At 56.5% G+C, this 26230-nt stretch overlaps 7 protein-coding genes across 7 annotated transcripts; 3 read left to right on the top strand and 4 right to left on the bottom strand.

The window, feature by feature from the left end:
- Nucleotides 1–37: 37 nt before the first annotated feature.
- C8A04DRAFT_14628 (uncharacterized protein) lies at nt 38–1050 on the bottom strand (the record flags this gene model as incomplete). Its single annotated transcript, XM_062778172.1, has 2 exons — nt 38–945; nt 1005–1050. 2 exons carry the CDS (start codon nt 1048–1050, stop codon nt 38–40), a joined length of 954 nt encoding a protein of 317 aa, XP_062634165.1.
- Nucleotides 1051–1446: 396 nt separating this feature from the next.
- Nucleotides 1447–2609, top strand: C8A04DRAFT_39616 (40S ribosomal protein S0; the record flags this gene model as incomplete). Its single annotated transcript, XM_062784653.1, has 5 exons — nt 1447–1538; nt 1606–1625; nt 1692–1749; nt 1833–2281; nt 2347–2609. 5 exons carry the CDS (start codon nt 1447–1449, stop codon nt 2607–2609), a joined length of 882 nt encoding a protein of 293 aa, XP_062634164.1.
- A 2243-nt stretch (nt 2610–4852) lies between these two features.
- Nucleotides 4853–10796, bottom strand: C8A04DRAFT_31663 (uncharacterized protein; the record flags this gene model as incomplete). Its single annotated transcript, XM_062781827.1, has 2 exons — nt 4853–10235; nt 10363–10796. 2 exons carry the CDS (start codon nt 10794–10796, stop codon nt 4853–4855), a joined length of 5817 nt encoding a protein of 1938 aa, XP_062634163.1.
- A 6163-nt stretch (nt 10797–16959) lies between these two features.
- C8A04DRAFT_14627 (P-loop containing nucleoside triphosphate hydrolase protein) lies at nt 16960–19666 on the bottom strand (the record flags this gene model as incomplete). Its single annotated transcript, XM_062778171.1, has 3 exons — nt 16960–17438; nt 17513–19275; nt 19353–19666. The coding sequence occupies 3 exons, from the start codon at nt 19664–19666 to the stop codon at nt 16960–16962; spliced, it is 2556 nt and encodes an 851-aa protein (XP_062634162.1).
- Nucleotides 19667–20574: 908 nt separating this feature from the next.
- On the top strand, nt 20575–21624 carry C8A04DRAFT_31661 (uncharacterized protein; the record flags this gene model as incomplete). Its single annotated transcript, XM_062781826.1, has 3 exons — nt 20575–20582; nt 20638–21540; nt 21621–21624. 3 exons carry the CDS (start codon nt 20575–20577, stop codon nt 21622–21624), a joined length of 915 nt encoding a protein of 304 aa, XP_062634161.1.
- Nucleotides 21625–21966: 342 nt separating this feature from the next.
- On the bottom strand, nt 21967–22746 carry C8A04DRAFT_31660 (uncharacterized protein; the record flags this gene model as incomplete). The annotated part of the gene is made up of 1 exon (XM_062781825.1): nt 21967–22746. The coding sequence occupies one exon, from the start codon at nt 22744–22746 to the stop codon at nt 21967–21969; it is 780 nt and encodes a 259-aa protein (XP_062634160.1).
- Nucleotides 22747–23640: 894 nt separating this feature from the next.
- Nucleotides 23641–24381, top strand: C8A04DRAFT_39612 (uncharacterized protein; the record flags this gene model as incomplete). The annotated part of the gene is made up of 1 exon (XM_062784652.1): nt 23641–24381. The coding sequence occupies one exon, from the start codon at nt 23641–23643 to the stop codon at nt 24379–24381; it is 741 nt and encodes a 246-aa protein (XP_062634159.1).
- Nucleotides 24382–26230: the final 1849 nt, after the last annotated feature.

The raw sequence follows: 26230 nt of genomic DNA, 5'->3' as shown, positions 1-26230 counted from the left end.
TCCTCCCATGTATCGAACTCGGATCTCTTGAAAATCTTTAGATACTGATCTGGTCCTTGTATGTCGCCGGCGTCAACCCCAAAGTCTGGATCAGGTACTGCCACCGCCCGCTTCCCCTTTCCTTCCTCTCCATATACCTCAGCAGCTTCTGCCTCCTGTGGCACAGCGTCCGCAAACTCCTCTTGTTGTTCTTATCCCTGTTCCCCTTGGGCCCCTCCAGCTCCTTCGCCAACGCCCGGATCTTGGTAGTCAGAATGGCAATCTGCACCTCGCTGCTGCCCGTATCAGGCCCAGCCCGGACCGGCTTAGGCTCCGGCACCTGGTTCCGCCCCGGCGGCGGCGCCGAGTTTGCGAGCTTATGATCCGTGTTGTGTCGGCCAAACTCCTCAATACACCGCCGGATATTGGCGTGCTTGCGGTCTTTGGCGCTGCCGTTCCGCAGGTCTGTGATGCGCTGCAGCGCGATCAGCGCTTTGGCGTGGTGTTCCTTGTGGTCGTCCATTTCTAGCTCCGCCCCTACCGGGTCGAGCTTCGGGTTCTCCTCCACCGTCAGTGGCTGTGTCACCCGCCGGGAGTGCTCGATCGCCCGCTCCAGCTCTTCCTTGGTGAGTAGGTAGTTGAGCAGGTGCGGCGACGTCGGTAAGGGGTGCGAGCCGCCGGATTCGGAACTCTCGGGTGATGTGGCTTCCTGGCCGGCGGAGTCGAAGGACTCGACGAAGGGTGTCGTGATGCCGTGCACGGGGCTGCCGTAGTTGGCTTTTTCCTCGGCGTCGATCTCCTTGCGCCGCTCGAGATGGGCGTTCTTGCGCTGCTGTGCCTGAGCCCAACCGTAAGGGTCTTGCTTCATCTTCCTCCGCTTTTCCTTGTTGGAGATGTTGGCCGTTTGGATTACCGGGAGCCGGCTCGGGGTGGGGGTGGAGGTTGTTGGGGTCGGGCGCATGCACACTGCAGAGGGTTGTCAGCCAGTCATTGTCGGTCCGGTGAGAGCTCAAGGAGTGTCTTACGCGTGAGGCTGCGAAGCCCCTGCGGGGCGGGTATCCGGGGAGGCATCGCGACGGTCGTGTGGGTGAGTTCACGTCTTCCTCATCGCCGTCCCGCTCGATGCGGCTCTCGCAACTTTCTCGCTGGGACCCAGATTTTGGATTCAATGGAGCTAAGCCTGGATAGGACTAGCGCAATTTCAGTGCCACGGTAAAACCGCGGCTAAGGTCCCGCCTTTGCAAGGTCTGAGGGATGCGGAACAGCTGGCAGCGGCCCGCCAGGTTTGGGGTCGCCAATTGCACAACCCTGGCGGGGCTCTCCACAAAATTGAATTTGTGTGCGAAAATCGCAGAGGCTCCGCCTGCTGCAGCTCGCGGCCCCAAAAAATATATCCCAATCTCGAAACGCCCGAAACTTGACCTCTTTCTCCTCGTCGTCACGTCCACGAGAGAAAGCACAGTCAAGATGGCGCCTGCTAACCTCCCCTCCATCTTCAATGCCACGAGCACTGACATTGAGCAGCTCCTCGCTGCTCAGTGCCACATTGGCTCCAAGAAGTAGGTTCTCTTATACCTTCGGAATTTTGAGATATTGGTGGCAGCAGAAGCTAACATTTCGCGACAGCTTGGGCGTGCACATGCAGCGTAATTATTCCCAACGGACCTCCGAACGAACGCGGGACTAGATGTCTGACTGGTTTCTGCTAATAGCCTACCTCTGGAAGACCCGTGCCGACGGTGTCAACGTCATCAACATCGGCAAGACCTGGTATGTGGGCTGTCGCAACTGCGCGCAGGAACCGAGTCGAAAGACAAGTAGGGCGAACATGTCGCTAACAGAGCTTTCTCCAGGGAGAAGATCACCCTCGCCGCCCGCATCATCGCCGCCATTGACAACCCGAGCGATGTGTGCGTGATCTCGGCCCGTCCCTACGGCCAGCGTGCCGTCCTCAAGTTCGCCGCCCACACCGGCGCCCAGGCGATTGCCGGTCGCTTCACCCCCGGTTCCTTCACCAACTACATCACCCGTTCGTTCAAGGAGCCCCGCCTGATCATCGTCACCGACCCCCGCACCGACGCCCAGGCCATCAAGGAGGCCTCGTACGTCAACATCCCGGTCATCGCCCTCGTCGACACCGACTCGCCGACCGAGTACGTCGATGTTGCCATCCCCACCAACAACAAGGGTCGCCACTCCATCGGTCTCGTCTGGTGGATGCTTGCCCGTGAGGTCCTCCGTCTCCGCGGCACCATCTACAACCGCGAGACTCCCTGGGACGTCATGCCGGATCTGTACTTCTGTATGCTTACCCTACCCCCTGTATTTCGACTTGTAAGTCTCAAAACGTTACTAACCATCTCGCAGACCGCGACCCTGAGGCCGAGGCCGAGGAGAAGGTCGAGGAGGAGAAGCTCCCGGGTGTTGAAGAGGAGGGCGCCGTTGCCATCGAGTCCGGCTTCCAGGCCGGTGCTGGTGACTGGGAGGCTGCCCCCGCTGGCTTCCCCGCTGCCGCTACCGGCGAGTGGAGCGAGAACCAGCCCGCCAACTGGGAGTCCGGCGCTGCTGCCCCCGCCGCTTCCACCGAGTGGGCTGATGCTGCTCCCAAGGACGCGGCCGCCGGCTGGTAAACAACTCAACACACAAGGCATAAAATAAAAAGGCTTTTTTTTCGGGGTCAGGCGTATCGGCGCGGACGCTACGGGTGTCGCCCTTTCCAAGTCGTAAATGGCTTTCTTCTCTCCGTCTTAGCTGGATCCTCTTGCAGAGTTTCTCTTTGGTTCAAGGTTACCCATGACCGCACTAATGAGGGAAAGATATCCTCTCTGGGCTTGTTCTGGAGAGGGGGAATGCCCTGTGGGGTCATGAGGGGTGGACTTAATCGTTATCCCGCCTTGCCATAGGAATTTCACTCTGTCTGTTTCCCGCTTGGTGTTTTAATGAAGTAGACAATTGACCCTGGTGCCTTTTTAATCCCGTGGTCCAACAAAAATATGGGGATGCCGTTCACCAGACCTTGATATCACCTCTCGTGCTTGAAATGTAGACGGCACATAGAGCCAAAGAATGAAGGTAACCTATAGTATCATTCCGATCATCGATGTACGAGAATTATGCACAATGTCCTGCAGGTGGAACTATCTGATGAACAAGACAGATGTACGCATAGCCTAAGATCCGAGAGTACTTAGGTATTATAATTTTGCTCCAACGCCACAACGACTCTTCCTCATATTCTTCTCAACAACCAGGCGTGGACCTAGAGTGGCAACCACCACAAGCGTGGTATGTGTTGAAATCAGGTTATGTTGTGATCGAAAAGTAGAGTTCCTCGTCTTACCCCCTCGCGAACGGAGAGAGGGATGAAAAATTACCTTCCGATCTTGTTTTGGTTAGGCCTTGCTAGATTTAAGCGTCACCATGGAAGTAGGGTTATATAAGGAGAAAGGCTAACGTAACAATTAGCCAACTTTAAGTATCCCTGAACCGGCAGTGGCTTTCCCAACGTTAACAAAACACTGCTCCTTCACTCTCTCCGTCCCGCCTCGCCAACCCTTTATCAACCCCTCCCGCACAACCCCTCCCAACGCCCCGCCAAAGTACCTAGCAACCCCAAACCGTCGAATAGTGCAGTTGGGGGGGCGTAGGCACACCCGCCGTGCCCATCCACTGGGTCCCGTCCCGCCTTTGCACAGGTTCGATTCCTGTTGTTGGCGCTTGAAGGCAAAACCACCAGGTTTTCGTAGCTGTTCCACTCCTCCTTCCTGAGAACAGGGAGGGGGAAGGTGGGCGGTGAGCTTTTTGGGTTTTGTTTTTATTGATTTCTCATGGCATTTTATTATTCATCTCTCGTGTTGGGTGCCAACGGAATGGCCCATTACAAGTAAGGCCAGGGCGTTATTTATGTTCAGGTATTTTATTAATAATGAGATATTTCTTTTATCAGATCGGGCGCTAACTATGGTGTTGTGCGAACCAGAGTTTGAAGATTCTACCTGTTCATTCCTAGATTGCATAACGGCCTGAGATAGATCCAAACCGAGAGTGGCTTCACTCTATCATCGTTACGGTCAATATCAAGAAGCTGCCTAGACCGGAATACTCCATCAAGCACCCAGTAACCTCCACAACGACAGAGCACAACACAAAGACAAATAGACCACTACATGTGTGCGATATCAACACAATCAATTGCTAGCTACCTTTCACCATACTCTCCTCAAACCCAGGTTGCAACACCCCTCTTCACTCCCGCCAACTATCTAACTACTACTCTTCTCTCACCCTGGACTCAGCAACCCCCACAACAACCCCTCTCGACCCCCCGGAGCCGGCATCTCTCTGCTAAACACCCACAAACACCAGACCCAACCCAGCCGATCTACAAGAAGCCACGACAAACCGCCCCAAGCAAGGTATATCCCCCTCAAAACAAAACATCAAAAATGCAACAACCTGCATCTACCTCACGCGAAGCCACACCACACCACTGAACCAGCCACTGAACCCACACCCCAAAAGCAAAGACATACAAACAAACAGATAGACAGACAGCCACACCCGTAAAGTAAAAAGACACCAATACGCCCCGCTACCCATAGTGATGAAAATGGCCGGATATAATCCAAAAAGAGAGCAATCGCAAAAGCCGCCACACTCCCTTGGGCCAAGACGAAAAAACGATGAGAAGCATGAAAATCATGTAATAAACTCCCCCCTTTTTTGTTTCCCCATCGCATCGCATAAACCTCCCATCGCATATAACAATCCCTTAAAACCCCCCGAAAAGGAAGTGACCGAACCGACCTCACCCCACAAGACCATACACAGGCCATAGGAGCCATGAATGAGACAAGTGCATGTATGTAAACACCTACTCCAACCCCTCCCCCAACCGTCTAATCTCCTCATCCCCCAACGCGCCCATCCACAAACACCGTTCCGTAACCCCCTCCACCGGCTGAAACCGATACAACATACTCGCCTCCAACAGCCTCAACAACGTCTTCACCACGCCCGCAGCCGTCCTACACCTCTCGAAATTCACCAGCGGCGCGCCCGTCGGGGAACTCGCAATCTCGCTGGGCTTTTGCGCGTTGAAGAGAAGATCGTGCGTGTAGATGCCTACGAAGGGGATGCAGGCGCCTCCGCTGGGGTCACTGGCACTGCCGGTGCTGTGGCCGCTGCCGCGGCCGTTGGGGGAGAGGGAGTACTGCGACGCACCCTCCATCTCGGCACGCATGTTATAGAAATTCCTCGTCGGGGACACCAGCGCCTCGAGCTCGCGCAATGTCTTCCGATCGGCAACAGGCACCATAGCCCAGGTCTTTGCCAGCCTGCCCACCTCATTACTAGTCAGCGCGATCGCGATCTGGCTCATGGTGGCAAAGTTGCGGTACCGCCGGCAGTGGGCGGCGATATGGATGAACTTGATCAGACAGCGGGCGCGCTCTTCGATGTCCCGGGTGAGGACGACTTGGGAGACAGCCCATTTGACCATGATGTTGAAGCGGGCGATGACGACTTCGACTCCGCGGGCGTCGGTGTCGCGGAGGAAGGAGACCCAGCTGCGGATGTAGGCGCAGCCGCTGCTGCCGTTGCCGGCGCTGTTGCGATTGCCGGTGTTTTGGTCGGCGTTCTTCCAGCGCATGTCGATGAGTTCCTTCCAGTCGATTTCGTTGAGGGCGTCTTTTTCGACCAGCGTGAACTGCTGTGCTAGCATGTCGCTGTCGAAGGCGAGGATGAACGGTAGATGTACCGAGTACTTGTTGTTCAGCGACCCCGGGAGTGGAGAGTCCTTAACGGTAGGATCGGTGAGTGACACCGGGGAATGGACAAACGACGCCGCGGCAGCGCCGGTAGTCGGGGTAGTCTCAGGAGTCAACAACGGCATGGGCGGCCGGTTGCCAGCAGAACCCATCTTCTGATGATGGTGTTCCGTCTCGCGGGGCATCCGCAAAGCCTGCATCAGCGTGATCCTCGGCGACGCAGGCCGCACAGGAGCCTCTTCCTCCCTCAACAAATGAGACGGCATCGTAGACAGCGCGACGCCAATCTCCCCCGAGGAAAACCCATCATCCACCGCCTCATCGACCATCACCTCCTCCGCCGACAGCTCCGACGAGATGACACTCGCATTGTCGTTATCACTATCAATATCCAGGAACGATTGCTCGACACTCTCCGCCGTCTCCAACTCCCCAGCCAACGTCGTGCCCTGCCGGATCAACCCCAAACTCTCAGTCCGACTGACAAATTCATACGACGGGTGCTGGGAATCGGTCATGCTCTGCTGCTCTGTCGGCATGGCAGGGTCCTCCTCCGGGTCCTGGAGTATCGATCGGTCGGTCCACTCCTGCGTGGCGGTCCGTCGGCTGCGTCCATCGTCGGTCAGGCCGCGGTCGAGAAGCGGGGTGGAGGTGTAGGACACCAACGAGCCGTCGGAGAGAAAAGACTGGACGAGACTGTGGCGGCCCTGGCCGTTTGTTGGGTCCAGCAACTTGGCGTTCCGGGTGGGCGTGGTCGTCGTCGATGACGAGGGTGGAGGCTGCTGCTCATTCCCCAGGTATGCCCCCCCCTCCTCCTCCATCCCATCATCATCCACCTCCTCCACACCAACATACACCTCCTGCAACATTTCCTGCTCGTGCGCGCCCTCCTGCGATACCTCTACGGGCTGCACCTCCACAGGCGCCACAACCCCCCTCCTCAAATCCATCGACAACTTTGGCCTAGGCCTCCGAGTCGGAATTTTCCCCTCCAACTTCAACAACGCAGCCTCCACCCCCCCATCATCATCCAAATCATCCGGAATCAGCGCCAACTTCTGCGCCTCGGCCTCAAACGACGGCCGCATAATCGGCTTGGACGAGTGCGTGCTAAACAGCGACAGGTTCTGTTTCGGTGTTGGCGTACCCTCCTCTTTGTTTTTCACCTTATCCATCATCTTCTTCTCAGCCATCGCCCCCAGCGAAAACGTCTCAGCATGCACGGGCGACGCGTCGCTCGCCACAACGTCGACATATCCGCTAGACTCGGCCACGATGATGCTCTGCGCGCCACCGTACGAACTGCCAATGGAATCGGTGTAGGTCGTCAGGGATGCGACCGACTGCTGCAGCCGCCTTGCCATAGCCAGGTCCAGGTCGTTGACGTTAGTCACGGCGCGCAGGTCCCCACCAGGTCGTCGGCGCAGGACGCGGAGTGGTTCGGGGGCTGTCATGTCGTCATCGTCTTCGTGGCTGTCGTTGTCATGGCTGTCGTTGTCATGGCTGTAACCCTGAGGCTGACCGTAGATCTCAAACTGGCCATAGATATCAGACTGGCCAGAGACAGTTGTAGCATCGAAACTGCGGACTGTCGGCTCGCGGTACACGCCGCTGGCTATCGACGCGCGCCGTGTTCGGCGTTGCGAGGGATCTAAAGTGTAGGAAGGGTGCTCAGCGTAGGAAGGGTCGGATGCGTACGACCGGTTTGAGTTTGACTCTGGCCTCCCCCACGCCTGTTCGCCAACAGCGACAGATTGGGTATGAGTATGATTTTCCATCTCGCGCAAAAAGTCAGACGAAGGCCGAGGTTGATCTTCCGACGGCCGCTCCGACCTTCCCAAGGTTTCCATATCCGGGACAAACGGTGGTAGAGGATCGGAGGCCGATGGATGGTGATGATGAGGTACGTGCTGGTCGAGTAGATACGTCTCCCCGTCTACCCCGATGGCCTGGCCCGGCGGCGTATTCGGCGGAGTTGGATCGGCAGCCCCATTCACCGCGAATCCCTCGCTGTACCCCTCCATGCCCGAATTTGCAACCCCAATAGCACCCGTCATGACGGGATACTCTCCTCCACCCAAATACGTGTCGTCCACAATGACAATCGACTGGCTGCCCGTCGTGATGCCCATATCGCTTGTCGGCCGATTCAACACGTAATCATGCCCGTGACCATGACCATACCCAGCCGGATGCAGATGCGTGTCTGACGAGCCCTGGCCCTGAATAGCAAGACCAGCCGGTTGTTGCTCGGCATCCTCACGAACAGGCGACTGTTGCTCCGACTGTCGCTCCGAATTCTGCTCCGACTGCTCCGACTGCGCCAGCGAGTCCTCCCTAACAGCCTTCTTAAAATCCTCCGCGACCTCCGCCCCCAACAAATCAATCCTCACCGGCGGCCGCCCGCCACGCGCCCGATGATACCCTTGGAACTGCGGAACAATCGGTGTGCCCGGCAACCGGTTAGTGGTCGCGCCGCGGGGCATGTCTGGTGCGATCACACTGCCAAACGTGCCCTGCGTAGGCGACAAGTGCTGCTGGCCCTTGGTGCTCAGCGCTCTTCGCACGCTCCCTAGCAGCTTCTTCATGCCCTGTCCGGACATGGCCGACGCATCCTCTTTGTCGGTGAGGTCAGCAGGCGGGTGTTGGAAGATGGTGGTGTGTCGCGCGTCGTTCATGTTCGGCGGGTGGACTTCGACGAGCGCCTGGGACGGGGGCATGATATCCCCGCGGACTAGGCTGCCGCTATAAGGAAGCGTCAACAAGAACTCGGCGTTTTTGTAAATGCCCTTCTCAGTTGTCGGGTTCTCCCGCAGGGAATCGCTCAAGCTGCCGCTTCGTTTGTGAGGCATGTGGCGCGCAGCACGCTTGCCCATGAGAGCGCGCGGTGTCGTAGCGACGGGGCCCATGGTGGTCATGGACGATGGGTTAACGGGGTGAGCTGCCGGGTAACCGGCCGCTGGGCGCATCGGCCGCATGCTCTTGGTTGGGAACGAGCACGAGACCACATCCACACTCGTGATACTCGTCGGCGAGATCGCTCCGTTCCTCGCCGCCGCGTTATCGGCATCTGCCCCATTCTCTGGCGTGGCCGGCCGATCCCCCGCTACAACGGCATCGATATGACCCGCCCTCGCTACACCCCCGTAGAAACTGATGTGTCCGCGCGGGCTGGCAGGAAAGATCAAGTCCTCCAGCTGGGGCGGTTCCGCGTTGTTCTCCGCCCAAAACGTTGGATCCAGCCGTGAATCACGGTTCCCTGCGATGCCCCCGGGTGTGACTGGCACATCCGGCCCCAGCGCCGTATCAAACTCCGGCCCGTCCCAGAACTGAGTACACACCCGCCGCCAACACTTCTTCAGCTCGGCCAGGATCTTGAGAGGTACTTTGCGCGCGGCGGGGTCTTGCGCAAAGTCGTCCATCAGTTCGTTCAGCAGACTGCAGAACGTGACGCGGATGCTGTAGTCCACCAGGAAGTCGTCCATAAAGTAGTTCAGGATCCAATGGCGCAGCGCAACGAAGGTGCGCACCCGAACCACCTGGCCGACCTCATCCGCTCTGCTGAGCGCCCATCGGAGTCGGGCAAATAGCATGCGGACCAGGTCCGAGGACTCCAAGAACGAGCGGTACGTTAGAAAGAAATCAGACAACAACTCGTAATCGACAAAGCTCGGCGACGTGATTTCCGCCACGAGCCGTGGTGGTGTAGCCGCCGTAACAGCACCCGCCGTGGAGTACCGTACAATCGTGCGGTCGTCACATGCAGGGCCGAATGTGAGGTCGTCAAACATCGCCGGCTCAATGACGAGGTGCGACAAGACGTACGGTATTCGCGGCCGCATCGGGAGCCGAGCCGGACCGTAACCCATCGGGTTCGAAGGATCGGGCGAAGGGGACAACATCCCCGATGAGCGGAAGAAGCTCCTCCTCCGTCCATTACTCGACTGCCCGTCCAACGGCGTCAGACGCAGGAACGAGGTACTGCTAGTGCGCGCCTCCTCCGTGGGAGCATACGACGAGCCCCGAATAAACGGTGTCCCCCGGATGCTAAACCTGGGCGTGCCTATCCTCCATGACGGAATGGCCACCTCCAGCAGCGGTGGCACCTGGTTCAAGTCATTCTCGTCCACCGTCCGTGGCCGTTGGTCGTCCCCGGGTTGTGTGATGACCACCTTGAAACCCCCCGGTTCCGATTCCCGCGCAATGCTCGTATCCGGAATCGTCGAGTCCGACATCGCCCGGCGGTGCCTTTGGCGGATCCGTGCCTGCTTGTCCCCCGGGTGACCCCTTCCCAGTAGGCTCGGCGATGATGATAACGGGGGCTGTGATGGCGTCCAATCCCGAGGTGGAAGGTCGGCTTGGGCGTCGCGTTCAAGCTCGAGTCGTTGTTCGGATGCCAGGTTTTCGAGTCCGGCCGTCCCAGGAGGCGTCATGGGGAAGACAAAAGGCGGTTGTGGGTACCGCTGGTTTGCTGGTCGGACAGTTGGCCTAAAACACAGTCAAGGTCAGTGACTGTTTATTGCACACCTCCCGACGTCGAAATGTGCGGTTATGGGAAAAAGAGAATAGGTGAGCTCCGCAGGCATCCGACAAAGCTGCACATCGTGTGCCCTACCTGAGAAATATGCGGCCGTTGTTCCCGACATTGGCCACAGCGAACTGCCTCCCCTCGCGGCCAGCCGAACCCCCATCGGGGGTAATATCCCACTTCTCGCCATCGTCCTGGCTACTCTTCTTCCCCCGTCGCCCAGCCAGCACCTCCTCATGTGACGTGCGCTCCGTGACAGGCAACAACGGCTTCGGTGGCGCGCCGGCTGACACCCAAAGCTTTGCCTTCCCCAACCCTGTTCCTCCGGTTCCGCGTCCTCCCGTCTTTGTCCGCCTAGGGTGGTGATCGTGCGGTGACCTTGGCGGATGTTGGATTTGCACCCTCTCCGGGGATGCCGTGACCTGAACCTGCACCTGTTGCTGCTCCTTCGGGGACTGCGGCGGTTGTTGCCGTTGGACGGGGCGTGCCGTCAGTCCGACCGCTGCTGATGGCGGCCACATTTCGGTTTCCATCGCGCACAAGAACAGGCCCTATGGGCAAAGCGCGCGGCCGCCTGTGTTCTGACCGAGAAACCTGCTACTCCTGCACCTGCTGCTACCGTGGGCGGAAGCGTCCAGACAGAATCGAATACATCGAGCGTCAGCGCGAGTGCATGGTTGCTACTTTGTCGTCGTAGTGTCGTTTATCTTGGTGGAAGTATGGGGGAATATGACGAGAAATTGGGAAACGAGCGCGCGGGCGAGGTGTGGCGACCCTTTTTCTTAAGTCCGGGTTTTGGTCGTGTTTACCCAGAACAAGCCGAATCCCAGGGTGGGAGTTGCACAACAAGACACGGACTGGACACACGGGAAAACAAGGGAGCAGGCCGCGCGAAAACGGCTCGGCCAAACGAGAGAAAACGGGTTAGCGTCGTGGGAGAAAACGTCACGCGTCCAGACCCTCAGCCGAGCGAAAGAGTCAATTGTTTGCAAAAACACGCAAAGAAGCAAAGGAGCGGGAAGTCGAAAACGAAGAAAAAATGTGAGTGAAGGGAGGACACGGCTGGTGGATGGAAATCGTTGGTCAGTTCAATGGCTCGATCAATGAATGACACTGGAAGGGCAGCAGATCCGGAAAGACAGGTCCAGAAGACAACCAAAAGGAGCCAAAACACCAGCTTCTGCAAGTTGCTTGCAGGACGAATGCAACAAGGGCCTCGACGAACGAGAACCGCAGCCGTCCGATCGGCGAGTGGGGAAAACCTCGAGGGAAAGAAACAGGGCCAGGGTTCAAAAGGCAAGGCAAGGGGGGGAACAAAAAAAAATAGACCGGACCAGGGTCCGGTCCTGTCCTCGTCCCGGAGACGCGCGCACGCAGAAGGCACGAACGGCCGACTCGCAAGCAAGTGGGAAATTTGGCAGTCAAGTGGGGCGGGAAACCGAGGAGCAACGCGGGAGGGAGGGAAGGCACGCACGGCAGGCAGGGTCGCAGCGGAAGGCCATCCGAGGTGTGCCTGCCCATGCGAAAGTCCCGAACTTGGCTTCGAGGAATTGACGAATGCAGAAAGCCGGTTGGGACGGGACATGGGATAGGGTGTGGAAAAGTGATTGTGGCTGGCGCAAACCAGGGCAACCGTTCCGCCGTTTGGTGCTTTGCAGGCCGTTTTTTTGGGCATTGGTTGCAAACTGCGGAGTCGATGACAATTGCTGACTACGAATATGTAGGGCGGTAGGCTGACCGTGCGGTGTGGAAGGTACAGTAGTTAACTACTAGTAAGACGCTACACTTGTGTAAGACTCTTCACGTGGTATCAACACTGGCAAAAATCTGATCTCATCCCCAAACACCAAGAGAAACCACCGAGTCTCACAACTCGCAACCCAGCGTGCGATCCTACGTTAAGTTGCAGCAGCCCACGGCCCAGCACACCGGACAGAGCCACCCAACCTGACCGCGCCAATTCGCAAGCAGAACGATGGAGCCAAAAGGGGGGCAGCGTTACCGCCAGGTTACCGCGCGCATGGTCAAGGCCAGAAGGCCTAACTCGCTACCGTTAGCGCACCCAACGAGCCCAGCACTGCGGGGCTTGGGCCTCTTGCCCGGGTCGACGCCGGACGAGGCTCCACGATGCGCGTCCGTCCAGCCTACCAGAGGCGAAACCGGTGACGAGGGGTCGCGATGCATGCACGAAGCAGAACCTTGACGGCGGGCGGCCAAGGCATTGGATGGATCGTTCTCTTTGGCGGGCCTTGGCGAGCTCGGGAGCCCACGGAGCTTGGGGATCATGCAGGTCGGTGGTTTGTGTCCTTGTCTTTCAGGACGTCAGGAATCGACCCCTTGATCGTTTTGTTCACTTGTGGGTGGGAATTGGGAATCCTCGGATACCAACAAATCTTGACCCGTCATCCGTGGTCGGCAAACGGTCTCAACCAAGGACCCAGGCCCCTTTTTGCGCTACAAACCGTTAACTAAGTTAGCTACCCGTTGCTCCGTAAGCCGTTAGCAGTTGCCCGCCCGTTGCCCGTTGTCTCGAACTCGGCACCAGAGCCGCAAGCCTTCCACGCCCTGCACCAGTACCACACGTGGGTCCTCCCCCCCGACGCAGTGGAGATCCCAGCCTCAAGCCCATGCCCGCCCCGAGACGCTGCTCCAAATCAGGATGTGAACATCCCGGTTGTGGTTGGCGCGGAGGCAGTTTCCGGCCAGCCGGTCTCGCTTGGCCCTGGGGCCTCATTTCCCAGCCGGCCGGAAGAGATGGGGCCAGCTTTAGCTCCCGATCGTGTGCGAAGCTGTGGATAATTTGTGGCCGAAAGAGAAGAGTTTTCTCAAACGGCCGGCGACAAGGCAGACTGTTCCAAAGTGCTCGCTTTTTTCGAGTAACTATGCCGAAGCCGCTGTTGACAGGGTGACAAAGGAACACACGGCAGAGGACTTATCACAGCGGTCTCAAGCAAGCCGGCCACCAGCGACACCAATCTCCCCCGATCCAAGCAGAATGCAACCCGCGACATCTCTGCATCTCCGGTGTCGTCCGGTTGGGTACCACTTTCGTCCGATAACGAGTTAAGCAGCGTAGCAACGGGTCCATCCTCCCTGCTCCCCAGTCCAACGCGCTGGAACGCCCAGACAAGCCAGGCTCTTCCAAACGCTTGACTCAGGGGCAATCCGAGGCTCTCGCAAGACATTGCTAAACCCCCACGTCATCCGTCCCCGCGGTGCCACACGGCGCGGGGAGGATAACCACCTCGATAAGACCAGGAAAATGGGGGCCGCTCACCTTGGTGTTGCCTCAAACCGGCAAGTGACGCCGTTTGTGTTGCAGCCGGCCGGGTCTCTCAGTTCCTGCGTTATGCGTTCGTTGATCAGGAGATCAGGTCCCGGGAGGTGGGACAAGACGATTTTCGGATCCGTGTCGGTTCCACGAAGGGGGCGAGCGAGCCAGTCCAGCGAGCCCAGTAAGGAATCCACTGGAAAATGTCACTGAATGATCCCCGAAAGGGGGACATGAAGCATTGTTTACCTCGGCTTCCAAATAACCAAATAACCAACTATCACAAGACGTCGTTGGTAATCGTTGATTCAGCAGTTACGAGCTCAAAAAAGGTATCAATTTGCCCCCTTCGTCCCGGCCCAGGCCGAGGCTTGAGTTAATTACCCTTTCCGGGCAACACAAACTGCCCCGCAGTTCCCTGATCGCCCTCGCGCTGACTCCTCCTGTCCTGGCGCATCTTCGCCTTTGCCCGTCATCGCTCGCGCCGAAAAGGGCAAAAACAACGAGAAGGGCAAGAAGACAGAAAACATGTGCTGACGGCGATCTTTTCAACGTCGCTGTCATCTTTTAGTGTACCAAGTAACGTGGAAACTACACTGCGTGGACATATTATCCGTCTATACACTACGAGTCTAGGAAGTACACATAGCTTGAGATTCGGCCGAACGGGATCGACGGGTTAACTTGGCAACTGTGCGGGCTGTGTCGTTAACTTCAGAGACAAAGCAGATGGAGTTTTCTTTTGAACGGTTGTCTCGGTGGCTCGGCAACTTTCCCGCTGTCAAAAGACGATCAATCGGATGTCTTGTGTAAAATCCATTGTATGCACAGTAACCTTCTTTTTCTTCAGCTTGACTTGACGTTATGACTTACCCTTTGTATCTCATAAAAAGCCGGGTAAAAAGTAAGGTTAAACAGAATTCACGAACAGTTCCTCCAGCAGTCATGGGAACCAACAGAATCTCATCTCATCTCATCTCATCTCATGCAATGCAATGCAATGCATAACGCGCCAGTGCCGGCAGGGCATTTGACGTCCAGTCGAGAGCCGGTTCCAACCTCCAACAACATGACCGCTCGGTTACCATTCATCAATGTAACCGGCATTCTTACCATCCGATCATCGCAACAAATGTCGTTCATCTCTCGGGCCATCGGCAACGTCAAGCACCGGCCAGGAACACCCTTCCAGGACATTACAAACCTGCGGGGAAGCTCAAGGTGAAGTGGAGGCAGTGGAGCGGTGGTCCAGAAACTGCTCTCCAACTCCAAACAAGGGAAACGACGCACTCCAGTTGACAGGTAGCCTCAACCTCCCCTTGCTCCCCAAACCAGAAAATGACACTCTACAATCCCAAACAACATGCGGAAAGAGACCCTTCAAGATATCCAGCCCGCCACAAACAATCCCATCCCTTCCCATCCCTTCCCAACCCAGCATCTCCCGCATCGAAACTCCTTCGCTTAACCTTGCCAGCTACGTTAGCGACTTAGCGTGCCAGACACTCGGCGTTTTTTTCTACACTCCACTACGACACCCGTCGGTCGATGGCGTCGATCTCCTCCATTTAACTCGAGTCGCTTGTCGCGGTTGCACCGCTAACTAACTAACTAACGTTAAACGAGCCAAACTGACGAGCATTTCCACGTGCGGGAAGGGAATACTCTCAGGGAGGGGGGGGGAGAGGGAAGAAGCGAGCGAGTGTTGATCAATTGCGTTCGCAATGGTCAATCACATGGTTACAACCAGAGACCTCGCTCGCTCGGCAAAGGAATCAAAAAGCATTTTGGTGATCGACCGCTAGGCGGCTTGACGGTGAAGCTAGATATGCAGGTGCTAACCCGCTAGCTGGATGGGGGAAGGGACGCGAATTGAAGGGTCAGTTGAAGTTTGACGAGAAGCCGAGAGAATGACTTGCGGAGGTGTGAGTGGACAATGTCAAATGTTGGATGGGTGAATAAATCATTGGATCATGAAGAGGAGAGGAGAAGAGAAAAAGGTTTCAGTGGGGACCATCATTGACTACACTACACTAACTAACGTTAGCTTGGAAGTCGGGGATGGTGACGAATGACCCGACAAAAAGCATGTCGCGTCCCAGATCGTCGGGTCCCTTTGTTCTTGGCTGGCTGGCTGGCGTGGCTGGCTGGAGGAGAGAAAAGGTCTCGGACTGACTTCAAGGTCTCGATCCTCGTGTAGTGTAAGTGACATCTGACATCTCGCATGGAAAAAGTGAAAAGAGGGGAATGTGACTCGACCTTTGGCCCCCCGCGTTGTCGATTGCATCTTTTCGACACAAAACCGGAGGTTTATTGTTGTGTCTCTGTTCTTTCTTTTTTTCCCAAGTCATGCATGCGCTTGTGGTTCGACTTATGAGGGGAAGACGCGGCAGCCTTACGTAAAATGCCCGACGACATGTCATGGGATCTGTTGAAGACGACAAATGGGTCTGTTATCGTGAGAGCGCATTAGAGTAACCATGGCTGATTGATGTTATGAACGAACGAGATAAAGCTGGGAGGTCAACTCTCGAGCTAAGCAAGTTGAGCATGCTCTTTGATGTTGATACAACAGATCAGCAATCTGCCAAGGACCAATGATAAGAAACTCGAAAGAGACGGCGAGATGTGTTTCGAGTGACAAGCAGCTTTTGAGAATCGTTGTCACGATCTAAGACCCACAGTTCCAGGTCGGAGTGGGGGTAAAACAGGACTTCGGCGTGTGTATGTATGTACAAACAGGAAGAGTAGAATATCGAAGCCCCAACTCCAAGTAAATATCACTCACCTGTTTGACGGTCCAAGACGTAAACAGATGCCCAAAATCGGCCAAAGAACCGTCTCACGGGGTCACCACTCCCAGCACCGGCACTAGGAGGGGGGAAAAAGGGAGCTAGTAAATCGAACAGAAATACAACCCAACAAAAAGCTCACCCACTAACCCTCTCTTCTAAGTTAACAAGCTACAAAACATAGGTAGGGGTTTGCTCTTATAATCCTGTCAGATGCAGAAGAACGAGTGGTAAGAGAACCTCGACTGGGTTCCCGGTTGTATGGATTCTTCCCCTCTTGACCATGGCTTGGCTCTCGGGGGGTGACATGCGAGGAAGATAGAGGGCTGCTTTCCCGGTCAAGAGTACTAGAAGCGCTGAGCGGCTATATCTGATAACTTTTTCACATCCGCTCATGTTTCCTTCACCATCAAGAGCTTGGGCCAGGGAGGAAAAGGTTTTTTGAACGAGTCAGACAATTCATATCTTCCAACTGTCTAGAAAATGAAACCGAGCATATATAACTGCCAGTCATCTTTTCTAACCCGTCCCTCTATCACACAACCCCTAAAATCCAAACCTGCGTCCTTTTCTACCCTCATAGTATGGGATGTGTGTGCTTTCATCAACTACCAACCTCCTTCACCCCACAACCGCCAACCGCCTCTGAATCCTCTCCTCCAACTGTTCCACAAACCAATCAATCCCCCCCTCCGCATCAAACCTCGCCGTCTCCGCAGCCGCCAAAACCGTCTTGACCCCAATCTCCACCGAATCCGTCCCCGTCGCCTGCCTCAACGAGTCCACCACATACCTGATCCTCGCCTGCGCCCCATTCCCATTCCCATTCCCGCCATCTTCTTCCCGCTCAAACACCTTGGTGTAATCGAGCAGGTACGCTAGTTCCTCCGTGTTGCGGACGGGGGGTTTGTAGATTTGCTGTTGGAAGGCGACGGTGACGTCGAGTTGGTCGAGGACGGACATTTGGGAGGTGGTGGCGAGGATGAGGAGGCGGTGGCCGTGCGGGGGTGGGGTTTGGAGGAGGGTGATGAGGGCTTGGAGGATGGAGTTGGAGAGGCGCGGGCCGACGGGGTTCCATTCGATTAAGCGCTCGATGTTGTCTGTTGATTGTTAGCTGATTGTTAGAGACTACTGAAACTAGTCGCCGGAAACAAAGGAAAGGGAAGACACATACCGAGGATGAGCAAGCTCAAAGGCGACTTGTAAGCGTCGGCAAAAATCCGATGCAAGTGGTCTTTCTTGGCCATCTCGTCACGGAACCCGACCAGGGTCGCGGGGCTAACCATCTTGATGAATGGGTAATCCGATTTGCTGGCAAGATAAGCGGCCAGAGCGGTCTTGCCGCTCCCAGGCGGGCCATGAATCAGCACGGCTGTGTGTCGGAAATGATCCTGCTTGCGCACGCCGTCGTAGCACCGACGGCCGGCGTCCAGGATCTTGACCATGTCGTTCGAGTAGCTGACGATACCGAATGGGAAGGTGTCTTGAAGCTCCGACTCATCGGCACCAAAGGCCGCCTTGACCTCGTTCAGCGCGTTGAGGAAGTCTTGGTGGGTCACCTTCATGTTGACTACGTCCTCGCTCACGCTGGCGGTGGTGCCGGCTTTGATGTTGCGCGAGAAGGCGAAGGAGGTGGCGGACTTGACGAGACCGCTCAGCTCGGCGCCGGAAAAGTTTTTGGTGAGAGCAGCGAGCTCAGCGATGTCAACATCGTCACCCATGACCTCGTTTTCCTTCATCTTGGCCGTGTGAATGTTGAGAATCTGGTTCCGGCCGAACTCATCCGGGAGTGAGATCTCAATCTGGACCTCCAGACGACCGGGACGCAGGAGGGCATCATCAATCATGTCCTTCCGGTTGGTCATTCCGATGAGAAGAATGTTGTTGAGTTGGTCGACACCGTCTAGTTTTGAGAGCAACTGGTTGACCACGCTGTCCCCCACGCCGGTGCCACCGCCGGCCCCCGAGCCTCTTTGCTTGCAGACGGCATCCAACTCGTCAAAGATGATGATGTGGAGGCCTGACTCGTCACCCTTTTCTTTGTACTCCTTCTCGGCGTCGGCAAACAGCTTACGGATGTTCTCCTCGCTCTGACCGACATACTTGTTGAGCACCTCTGGGCCGTTGATAACCTTGGGCTCCCTAGCGTTCAGCATTTTGCCGATCTGACGAGCAATGAGCGTCTTGCCTGTCCCTGGTGGGCCGTACAGCAGCATACCCTTGACGTGCATGATGCCGAGTTTCTCAACGAGCTGGGGAGGGAAGATACGCGAGGCGAAAGCGCGGCGGAAGATGGTGGAGAATTCGCTGTCCAGACCACCGATGCCCATGCTTTCGAACTTGAAATCCGGGGTGATGATGGCGTTGGCGGCTGGGCGGCTTTTGGAGGCCTTGAATTTGACGGGAGCTTTGGGGTTACTGTAGAAAACCATAGTGGTTTGGGTGGTTACAACGCCGCGGTCCTCCGGGTTGCTGCTAACTGGAGGTTCAAGGTTTTGGGGTGACTGCATCGTGAGGTCAACCAAGGTTATGGTTTTCACATCGACGTAAAACGGTATGTTCTGGAAGTCGAAGAGCAGCCTCTGGCCCGGGGCTAAGACGTGGTTCTCAAAGTTGTCCGTAAACGCAGCGGTAAGCTGGTCTTGATCAAAGGGAACGTCCGTTGTCTGCCTCGGCCTCGCAAACCCCATTTCGACGTCGAGAGAACCGGCGTATGCTGCGCCGCCTTGGGCATAGGGGTCGTAGAGCTCAGCGGTGATGTTTTCCGTCTTCCCAACGTCGGCCCACGTTCGCTGAACGTCTGATAGACTGATAGTTCCAGGAGGATGGCTGGGCGTGGGGCGAGCCTTGACGACGCATCGTTTTTGCTTATAATCGCCTTTGATGAGGAGGTAGATGTCGGAACCAGAAGGGAAGTCGTTGGGTGACACGCCGCAGCTACTCGGGTCAGTTACTGCCCCAACACAGACGCCCAACGCATAGGCTAGAAAACCTAGAGCCAAGCAAATACTCACATATTCCCGAAAATGTACTTGTTCTGCTGTGTGTCCTTCGGTATCTCGATTTGTTCCAATCGCATCTGGCTGGCCTGCTGCGGCTGGTACTGGCGGGGGTTAGGGTACGGAGCCGGGCCGCCACGCGGGGGTTTCTCGAGTCCCCCGGACGGGGCCGGGGGCCGTTGATTGTACGAAGGCTGTTGACTGTACGCATCGTAGCCGCCGCGCGCGGCCGGGGGTGGCGCCTGGTTGTTTGGTGGGGGCCGTTGCTGCACCTGGCGTCCGGGGAGACCGGGGCCGGCGGGACTGCCGCCACCGGGGCCTCTCGCCATGCGGTCGCCAAACAGGCTGTTTTGTAACGCCCGGGTGTCCGGGTTGTTGCGTCCGCTCATGATGGTGGTTGGTCTCGTTTGGTTGCTGGGAGCTCGGTCGACACGCAAGCTGGGTGGGGTCGCTTCAGTTGTCTTTGTTGGGAAATAGTTCTCGCTAGCTGCGTCGTGTTAGCTGGACGAGATTAAGAGTATAAAAGAAGGAAAGGATGGAGAGAACTAACAAATAAGGAGTGATTTCAGTTATCGGGATGAAATCGCGGGTCGTGGTTGTTTTAACTTGGAACCTTGCGGCGGGCTGTGTTTCAGTTGCTCAGTGTTGCTGTCGTCTGGAGGGGTGGGGTCCAGTGGCTCGGGTGGAGACCCGCCCGGATGTGTGGAGCCACATGACATTCCAGACGGGCCGGGGTCTTTGACCTCAGGCAGCTGCAGGTTCAAGTTTTCTGATGAAGGTAGGAAAGAAAGTAGTTAAACTGGAGACTTCAGCTAGCGGACGGTATTTACAAGCTTAATGGACGGTATAATTTACGTTGGTCACGTTATACTCTATGTAAGAGGAAATCTGGTCTTTGTTCGGCCCATGATGACCCACAGCCCCCAGATGATGCCAAGACATCTGATAATGCACCTGAGCTTATGTCCAGCCCGATGAATTAATTGATCTTCAAAGTTGAAAGATCAACCGAGAAGGAACAAGTGACGATAGGAGAAAAAAGCTCCCAGTAATAAATACGGGGAGATATTAAAATAAAACGCTGAGGGTGAAGACGGGCTTCTCGATTGTCGAAAGTCGGGGTGCTGCTCTCCTGTAACTAGGTGCCTGGAGATTTATAAATCCCAGCGCATGCCCATTCAGCCGAAGCTTGTTCTGTCAATCTCAACCTCAAAGTTTCCCCCTCAGCTCTCCCACCATGCCTCTGTAAGCCCTCCCTTTCCCAAACAAACGACGACAAGCTTTATTAACATTCCCACAGACACCTCCTCGGCAAAAAATCATGGAACGTCTACAACCCCGCCAACATCGCCCGCGTGCAACGCGACGAGGCCGCAGCCCAAGCACGCGAAGAAGCCCACGAGCAGCGCATGCAAGAGGACGATGCCGCGCGTCGCCTAGCCATCCTCCGCGGCGAGACACCGCCTCCCCTCAGTGAATTAGAGCAACAGCCAGAACTTGAACCCAAACCTCGCGACCGCGACTCCTACTCCACCACCACCCGCAAACGCAAACGCCATGGCGAAGACGACACCGATTTCGAGATGCGCATCGCCCGTGAGCGCGCAGCAGCGGGCGACCGCGCAACCCGCGAGTTGGCGGGTCCTTCTTCTTCTACGTCTTCTTCCCACCCGCGCTCGTCCACTCGACCCGGCGTAGAACCCTCCCTAGTCGATAGCAAAGGGCACATCACCCTCTTCTCACCGCCTTCCCCCTCCCAGCAACCCCGTGAACCCCACCCCGAAGTCGCGCGCGAAGCGGCGCACAAGGAGCGGGAGCTGAAGGATCAGTACCAGATGCGACTTGTTAATGCGGCGGGGAAAGATGGGGCGGGGTTGACGGATGGTGGGCCGTGGTACGCTGCTGCTGCTGCTGCTGCTGCGGCGAGGGATGGCCAGGCGGAGGAAGGATCTGGGACCGTGGAAGTGGTGGAGAAGAATGTGTTTGGGAGGGATGACCCGGGGAGGAGGGTTAGAGCGGCTGCGAGGTTGGATGCGGGGGATCCGCTGGGGATGATGAAGAGGGGGGCGAAGATGGTGAGGGAGTTGGAGAAGGAGAGGAGGAAGGAGAGGGAGGAGAGGGATAGGGGGATGAGGGAGTTGGAGAGAGAGGGAGAGAGGAGGGAGAGGAAGAGGAGGAGGGGGGATGAGCGTCGGGAGGATAGGTCAGAAAGGAGAGAACATCGGCATAGGGACCGTGGTGAGGGGCTGAGCGAGAAGGACAGGCATAGGGATAGGGATCGAGATAGGGATAGGGATCGAGATAGGGATAGGGATCGAGATAGGGATAGGGATAGAGACAGAGACAGAGATCGAGGATGGAGTGGACGAGATGAAGCGGGTCGTAGAAAAGAAGGGGATGGATCTCGCCAGGAAGAACGTACACACCGGGATCATAAAAGAGAGCGGGACAGGCAGGATGACAGCCTCAGATCGTCTCATCCAAGAGATGACGGCCATCGCCGTTCACACAAACGCGAGGAAAGAGACAGTTCCAGAAGAGAACCTCGCTCACATTAACAATTACAAATCCACCACTATAATCCACTATAATCTCAAGACAAACAAACAGCCCCAGAAAATACCATTCCCTACGCCTCCCCCCACGGCAACCGAATCGCAACCTCCCTCATATCCCTCTCCACAATCACCCCCAACTTCCCTTGCCCCTTACACACCCTCTCCAACTCCGCCAACACATCCCTCGCCAGCCCCTCACTCGGCCCCTCCCTCCGATCACTATACACATCCAACCCCTCCGCCGTAAACACAGTCGGCGCAAACCACGTCACAACCCACCTCTCCACCTCAGGCTCAGCACCACCACCATTCTCCCCTTGTCCCTGAGATGATGGGGAAGAAGACGAAGAAGAAGAAGGCTTAGAAAGCGGCCGCTCCCCCCACCCCAAAACCTCCCAATGACTCCCCACGAAAAACAACAACCCACTCCCCCTCCAATCCCACGCCCCCCCATCCCCTTTTGTTACCGCCGTATCCACCCCCTGAATCCTTTTCACTTTATTCCCCTTCCCCTTCCCCCCCTTCTTCCTCTCAACAACCCCATCTCTAGCTCCAGTTCCTCCCTCCCCACCATTGGTGGTATCCTCCTTCTCCTTGTCTTTAGATAGGGCCTCATACTCCACCAAATCCGACACCCTTTCCACGTCCTCTCCTCCCTTGGTTTTAGAGGGCAGAGGACCGTAGGTGATACGCACGTTTTGAGCGGTGCGCCACATGCTGAGGGTGGAGTGGGTTACGGACCAGGTGCGGTGGAGGAAGGGGAGGGGTGGGGGGTTGAAGGGGGTTGTTGATGGGGAGGAGGATGTGTATTTGGAGGGGAGGCGGATGGTGATGGGTGGTTCGGATGCCATGGTTGTTGTTGTTGTTATTGGAGGGAGGTGGTTTTGGGATTGGATTGTTGTTGTTTTGTTTTGTAAGACGCGCTTTTGGCGTTGAGCCGTCTGGTGGGCTGGTGGGCTGGGTTGATGCCGTGGATTGGGGTTTTGAGATTGAAGATGCCAACGGGTTGTGAGGAATTGGCAACGGAAACAATGATGTCGGGGCGAGATGGTATTAAAGTGAGGTTGGGTCAGGATTATTGAGATGTGACGGGGGTAGTTCAAGGGGTGTTTGAGCTGGAGCCCGTGCGTCATTGGTAAGCTCCAAACACAGTGTGTAAAGATGCCGGGAAAGCTGGGCGATTAATGTTGGCCTTGATTTCTTGAGTGTGTCGGATCCGACCTAGAGGACTTTTATTCAAATTTACTAGCCCTATTCTTGTTGAAGTTACTGTATTCCGAAAGGCTAGACTCTAAATTATAGCACAGCAAACACCTACCTGGGACCTGGGCGAGGTAGGCATGCGCACTGTCTAGACACTGTGCATCCTGGGTTGCAGCTTCTTTATTTCATTCCACCTGCCCCACAAGGCTGAGAACAACATTCAACAGCTTTATCTTCGGGATCCAACTGGGCAGGCGCGAGCCTTGAATGGTGTGATCAGTAATTCTAGGGGATTTTTTTTGGGCCCTTTTGCCATTCCAGCCGTCTCGTCTTCCCGCGTTAGCAGAGCCCAACGGCCCAACAACTGGACCGCAAGCGGCAATCTTGAACCAAAGAAACGGAACCGATACCCCGGAGGTCGTTCATCCGAGATCTTCATATACAAACAGCAGCCCTATACTTAAGCTTTGCAGGCAGGATCACAACTGCCTAAATATTCTCAAACAAGGTCTCAAACACATAGTTCACCTGACGCCGTTATCATGGCCCACGATAACCCCGACGAGATCGACCTGTCCGAGGATGAGCTGCAAGCCGACAAGGACGTCGAAGTCGACGAGGAAGCCGCCATGGCTGCCACCATGGGCTTCACCAGTTTTGGCGGTGCCCGGCCCACCGACGACGACACGGAGGCCAACAGGCCCCCCAAGAAGCGCCGCTTCAATCACGGGCTCGACGAAGCTGTCGTTGCGCATTCTGGTGGGGAAAACTACTCCGGTTCCGTCGCTGATAACGAAGCTTTTGCGACTAGCGCCAACGCCGTAATCACCGGGCCGCGATCTCAGTCTCAATCTCAATCTCAGAATCGGCCACTATCCCCGTCCTCCCACAGCCTTCCACCCAACCCTCACGGCCTCCCCAGCCGTCCGCCACCCGTAGTGTCGGCTGCCGCCGCTCAAATACACCAACAGCCCCCCTTCCATCACCACGGCGGCCAGGCCCACCACAACCAACCGCACAATTCCCTCCCAACCGGAGGTCACAACTCTCGCAGCCACGGGGGCCAACAGAACCCGCTTTGGTACATCAACTACTACGATCACAGCAGCAACAGGAACCCCTGGGAAGAGCTGGAGCAGCTCAGGGGGCTGGCGCCCGTGGGATCGTGGATCGCTTTCTCTGGTGGTGGGGATGGTGCAAGGGGGCGGGGAGGAAGAGATGGGGGGAGACCAGCAACTGCTGGGACTGAGGAGGGGCAGGAAGTGGATGTGGCTGCTGGATGAGGGGCTATGACGTGAGACGAGGAGGTGCGTGGATAGGAGGTTGCGTGGCTGTGGGCGGTAGTGCGGCTTTCATGCGTCGGTCACACCAAGGAAATCAGCAGGGAAAACACAATACTGGAAAAAGGCTGTATCAAACAAGAAAAAACCAAGCAAAGACGCAACTGGGAAAGGAGAGAAGTTGGGACATCACGTGACGGCATCGGGGACGCACACCCATCAACCACACCAAGACTGCCAGCCCACGACAACGTCACATGACAGGGCCAAACAGGTTTAGGAGGGTGTGCCAGCACAGTGCCGGGATGCTGGGCGGACGGGAATCGCCACTTTAGCATCAAGAGACAGGAAACAGCCTAGAAAAGGGCACTGTACGTGGCAGGTCAGGCTGGACTCAAGTCACGAGGGAGGTCACGTCCACAGGTCACAAGCAAGCAGGCTTAGGGGACTGGAACGGCAACTGGAACAAATATCTACCGACGCCTGGGGCCCTTCCCCATGGGACCGGCTAAGAACTACGGCTGGAAAGTGGGAATAGTTACGTACCCGAACAGAAAGAGTCAAACGAAAAAAAAGGAGTAAAATCCTACTGGCTCAACTCAACCGACCAAGCCGCGCGATCCACCCACACATGTCATACGCATCCCCAGCCTCCTCCCTTCCTACCTCCCACCTCCAAATCCTCACCTCCCCCAGCAATACGCGCACTCACGTGTCCTTGACCCTCTCACCTCTCCCGTCTCACTCAGCATACCCAGCTCAGCTCACCTTGACGGCCTCAAACCAGCCAGCCGGGCCCGCTAGCCACTCCCGTTCCCTCCCTCCAGCTCGGCAGCCAACCTAGCCAGCCGGCCGGCTAACTTGGCCAGCCCATCTGCAAACTGCAGCCCTACCCAAAACGCTCGGCGCCCACGCTAGCCGATCGACCGTCCCGCGCTTGCCGCTCCGTCCCGCCTGTTTGACCCGCCCGGACGGGTCGAATTCGGTAGGGGGGAAGGGATGGGGGAAAAGGAGGGGGGTGTGGGGTTAGTTTGGGGGGTGGGTAGAAATGGGTATTTTTTGACCACCACCACCTTCATACCCGCGAGTGAAAGCACCACCACTGCTAGAAAAAAAGGGGGAGAATATGAAATGTGCTGCCGTTTCTTCCGTCCGCCGAACCAATCCGATCCGATCCCAAGGAAATAAACCCAAAAGAAAATAATAAAACAACCAAAAAAGGAGAAAAAAAAGAATAGAAAACGCCCGCTCCGCTAGACCCAAATACCCAATCGTGCCCTCGTAAACCCAAGCCGTGTGAAACCCTCGCTTCCCGCTTGCTCCCGTTTTCATTCCCCTACAGACATAATGACACCCGCCTAGAGGTTACCACGTGGGCGTCCCCAGATGCCCAAGATGCCAGCCAGTGATGCCCAGATGTGCACTTTGCTGCACTGCAGGCCAGCCAGGCAGGCGGGTGCAGGAGAGTGGAGGTGCGGCCCGCGCCGTTGCGAAACACACATCTATCTCCCTGATGGAGGGGAGTGTGATATCGCAGATTGCACGCCCGTTTCCCGGCCAGCCAGCCAGCGGTCTCGTTTCGAGGAACCGGAGACTGAGACGGAGAAACGCAAACGTCACCGTTCTCTTCTCCCACCTTGTCCTGTCCGCTGGCTGGCTCGCGGGCTCGCTGGTTGACCCGCCCATAAGAATGATCCTCGCACCCCCGTTTCCGTCTCCAGTTTCACACCCTCTCCAGCGGCTCGTTTCCTGCGTGGCTCGGAGATTTTTCTTTCCCACCCTCTCCCCCAAAACAAAACGTGAGACATGGGGAGAACACCGCATGCAGATGCGGATGCAGATGCGGCTCTGC

The sequence above is a fragment of the Dichotomopilus funicola genome (genome assembly GCF_033296635.1).
Source record: "Dichotomopilus funicola strain CBS 141.50 unplaced genomic scaffold C8A04scaffold_70, whole genome shotgun sequence".
NCBI lineage: Eukaryota > Fungi > Ascomycota > Sordariomycetes > Sordariales > Chaetomiaceae > Dichotomopilus > Dichotomopilus funicola.
The sequence above is the reverse complement of the archived record's forward strand: the minus strand, read 5'-3'. Positions and strand labels throughout refer to the sequence as shown.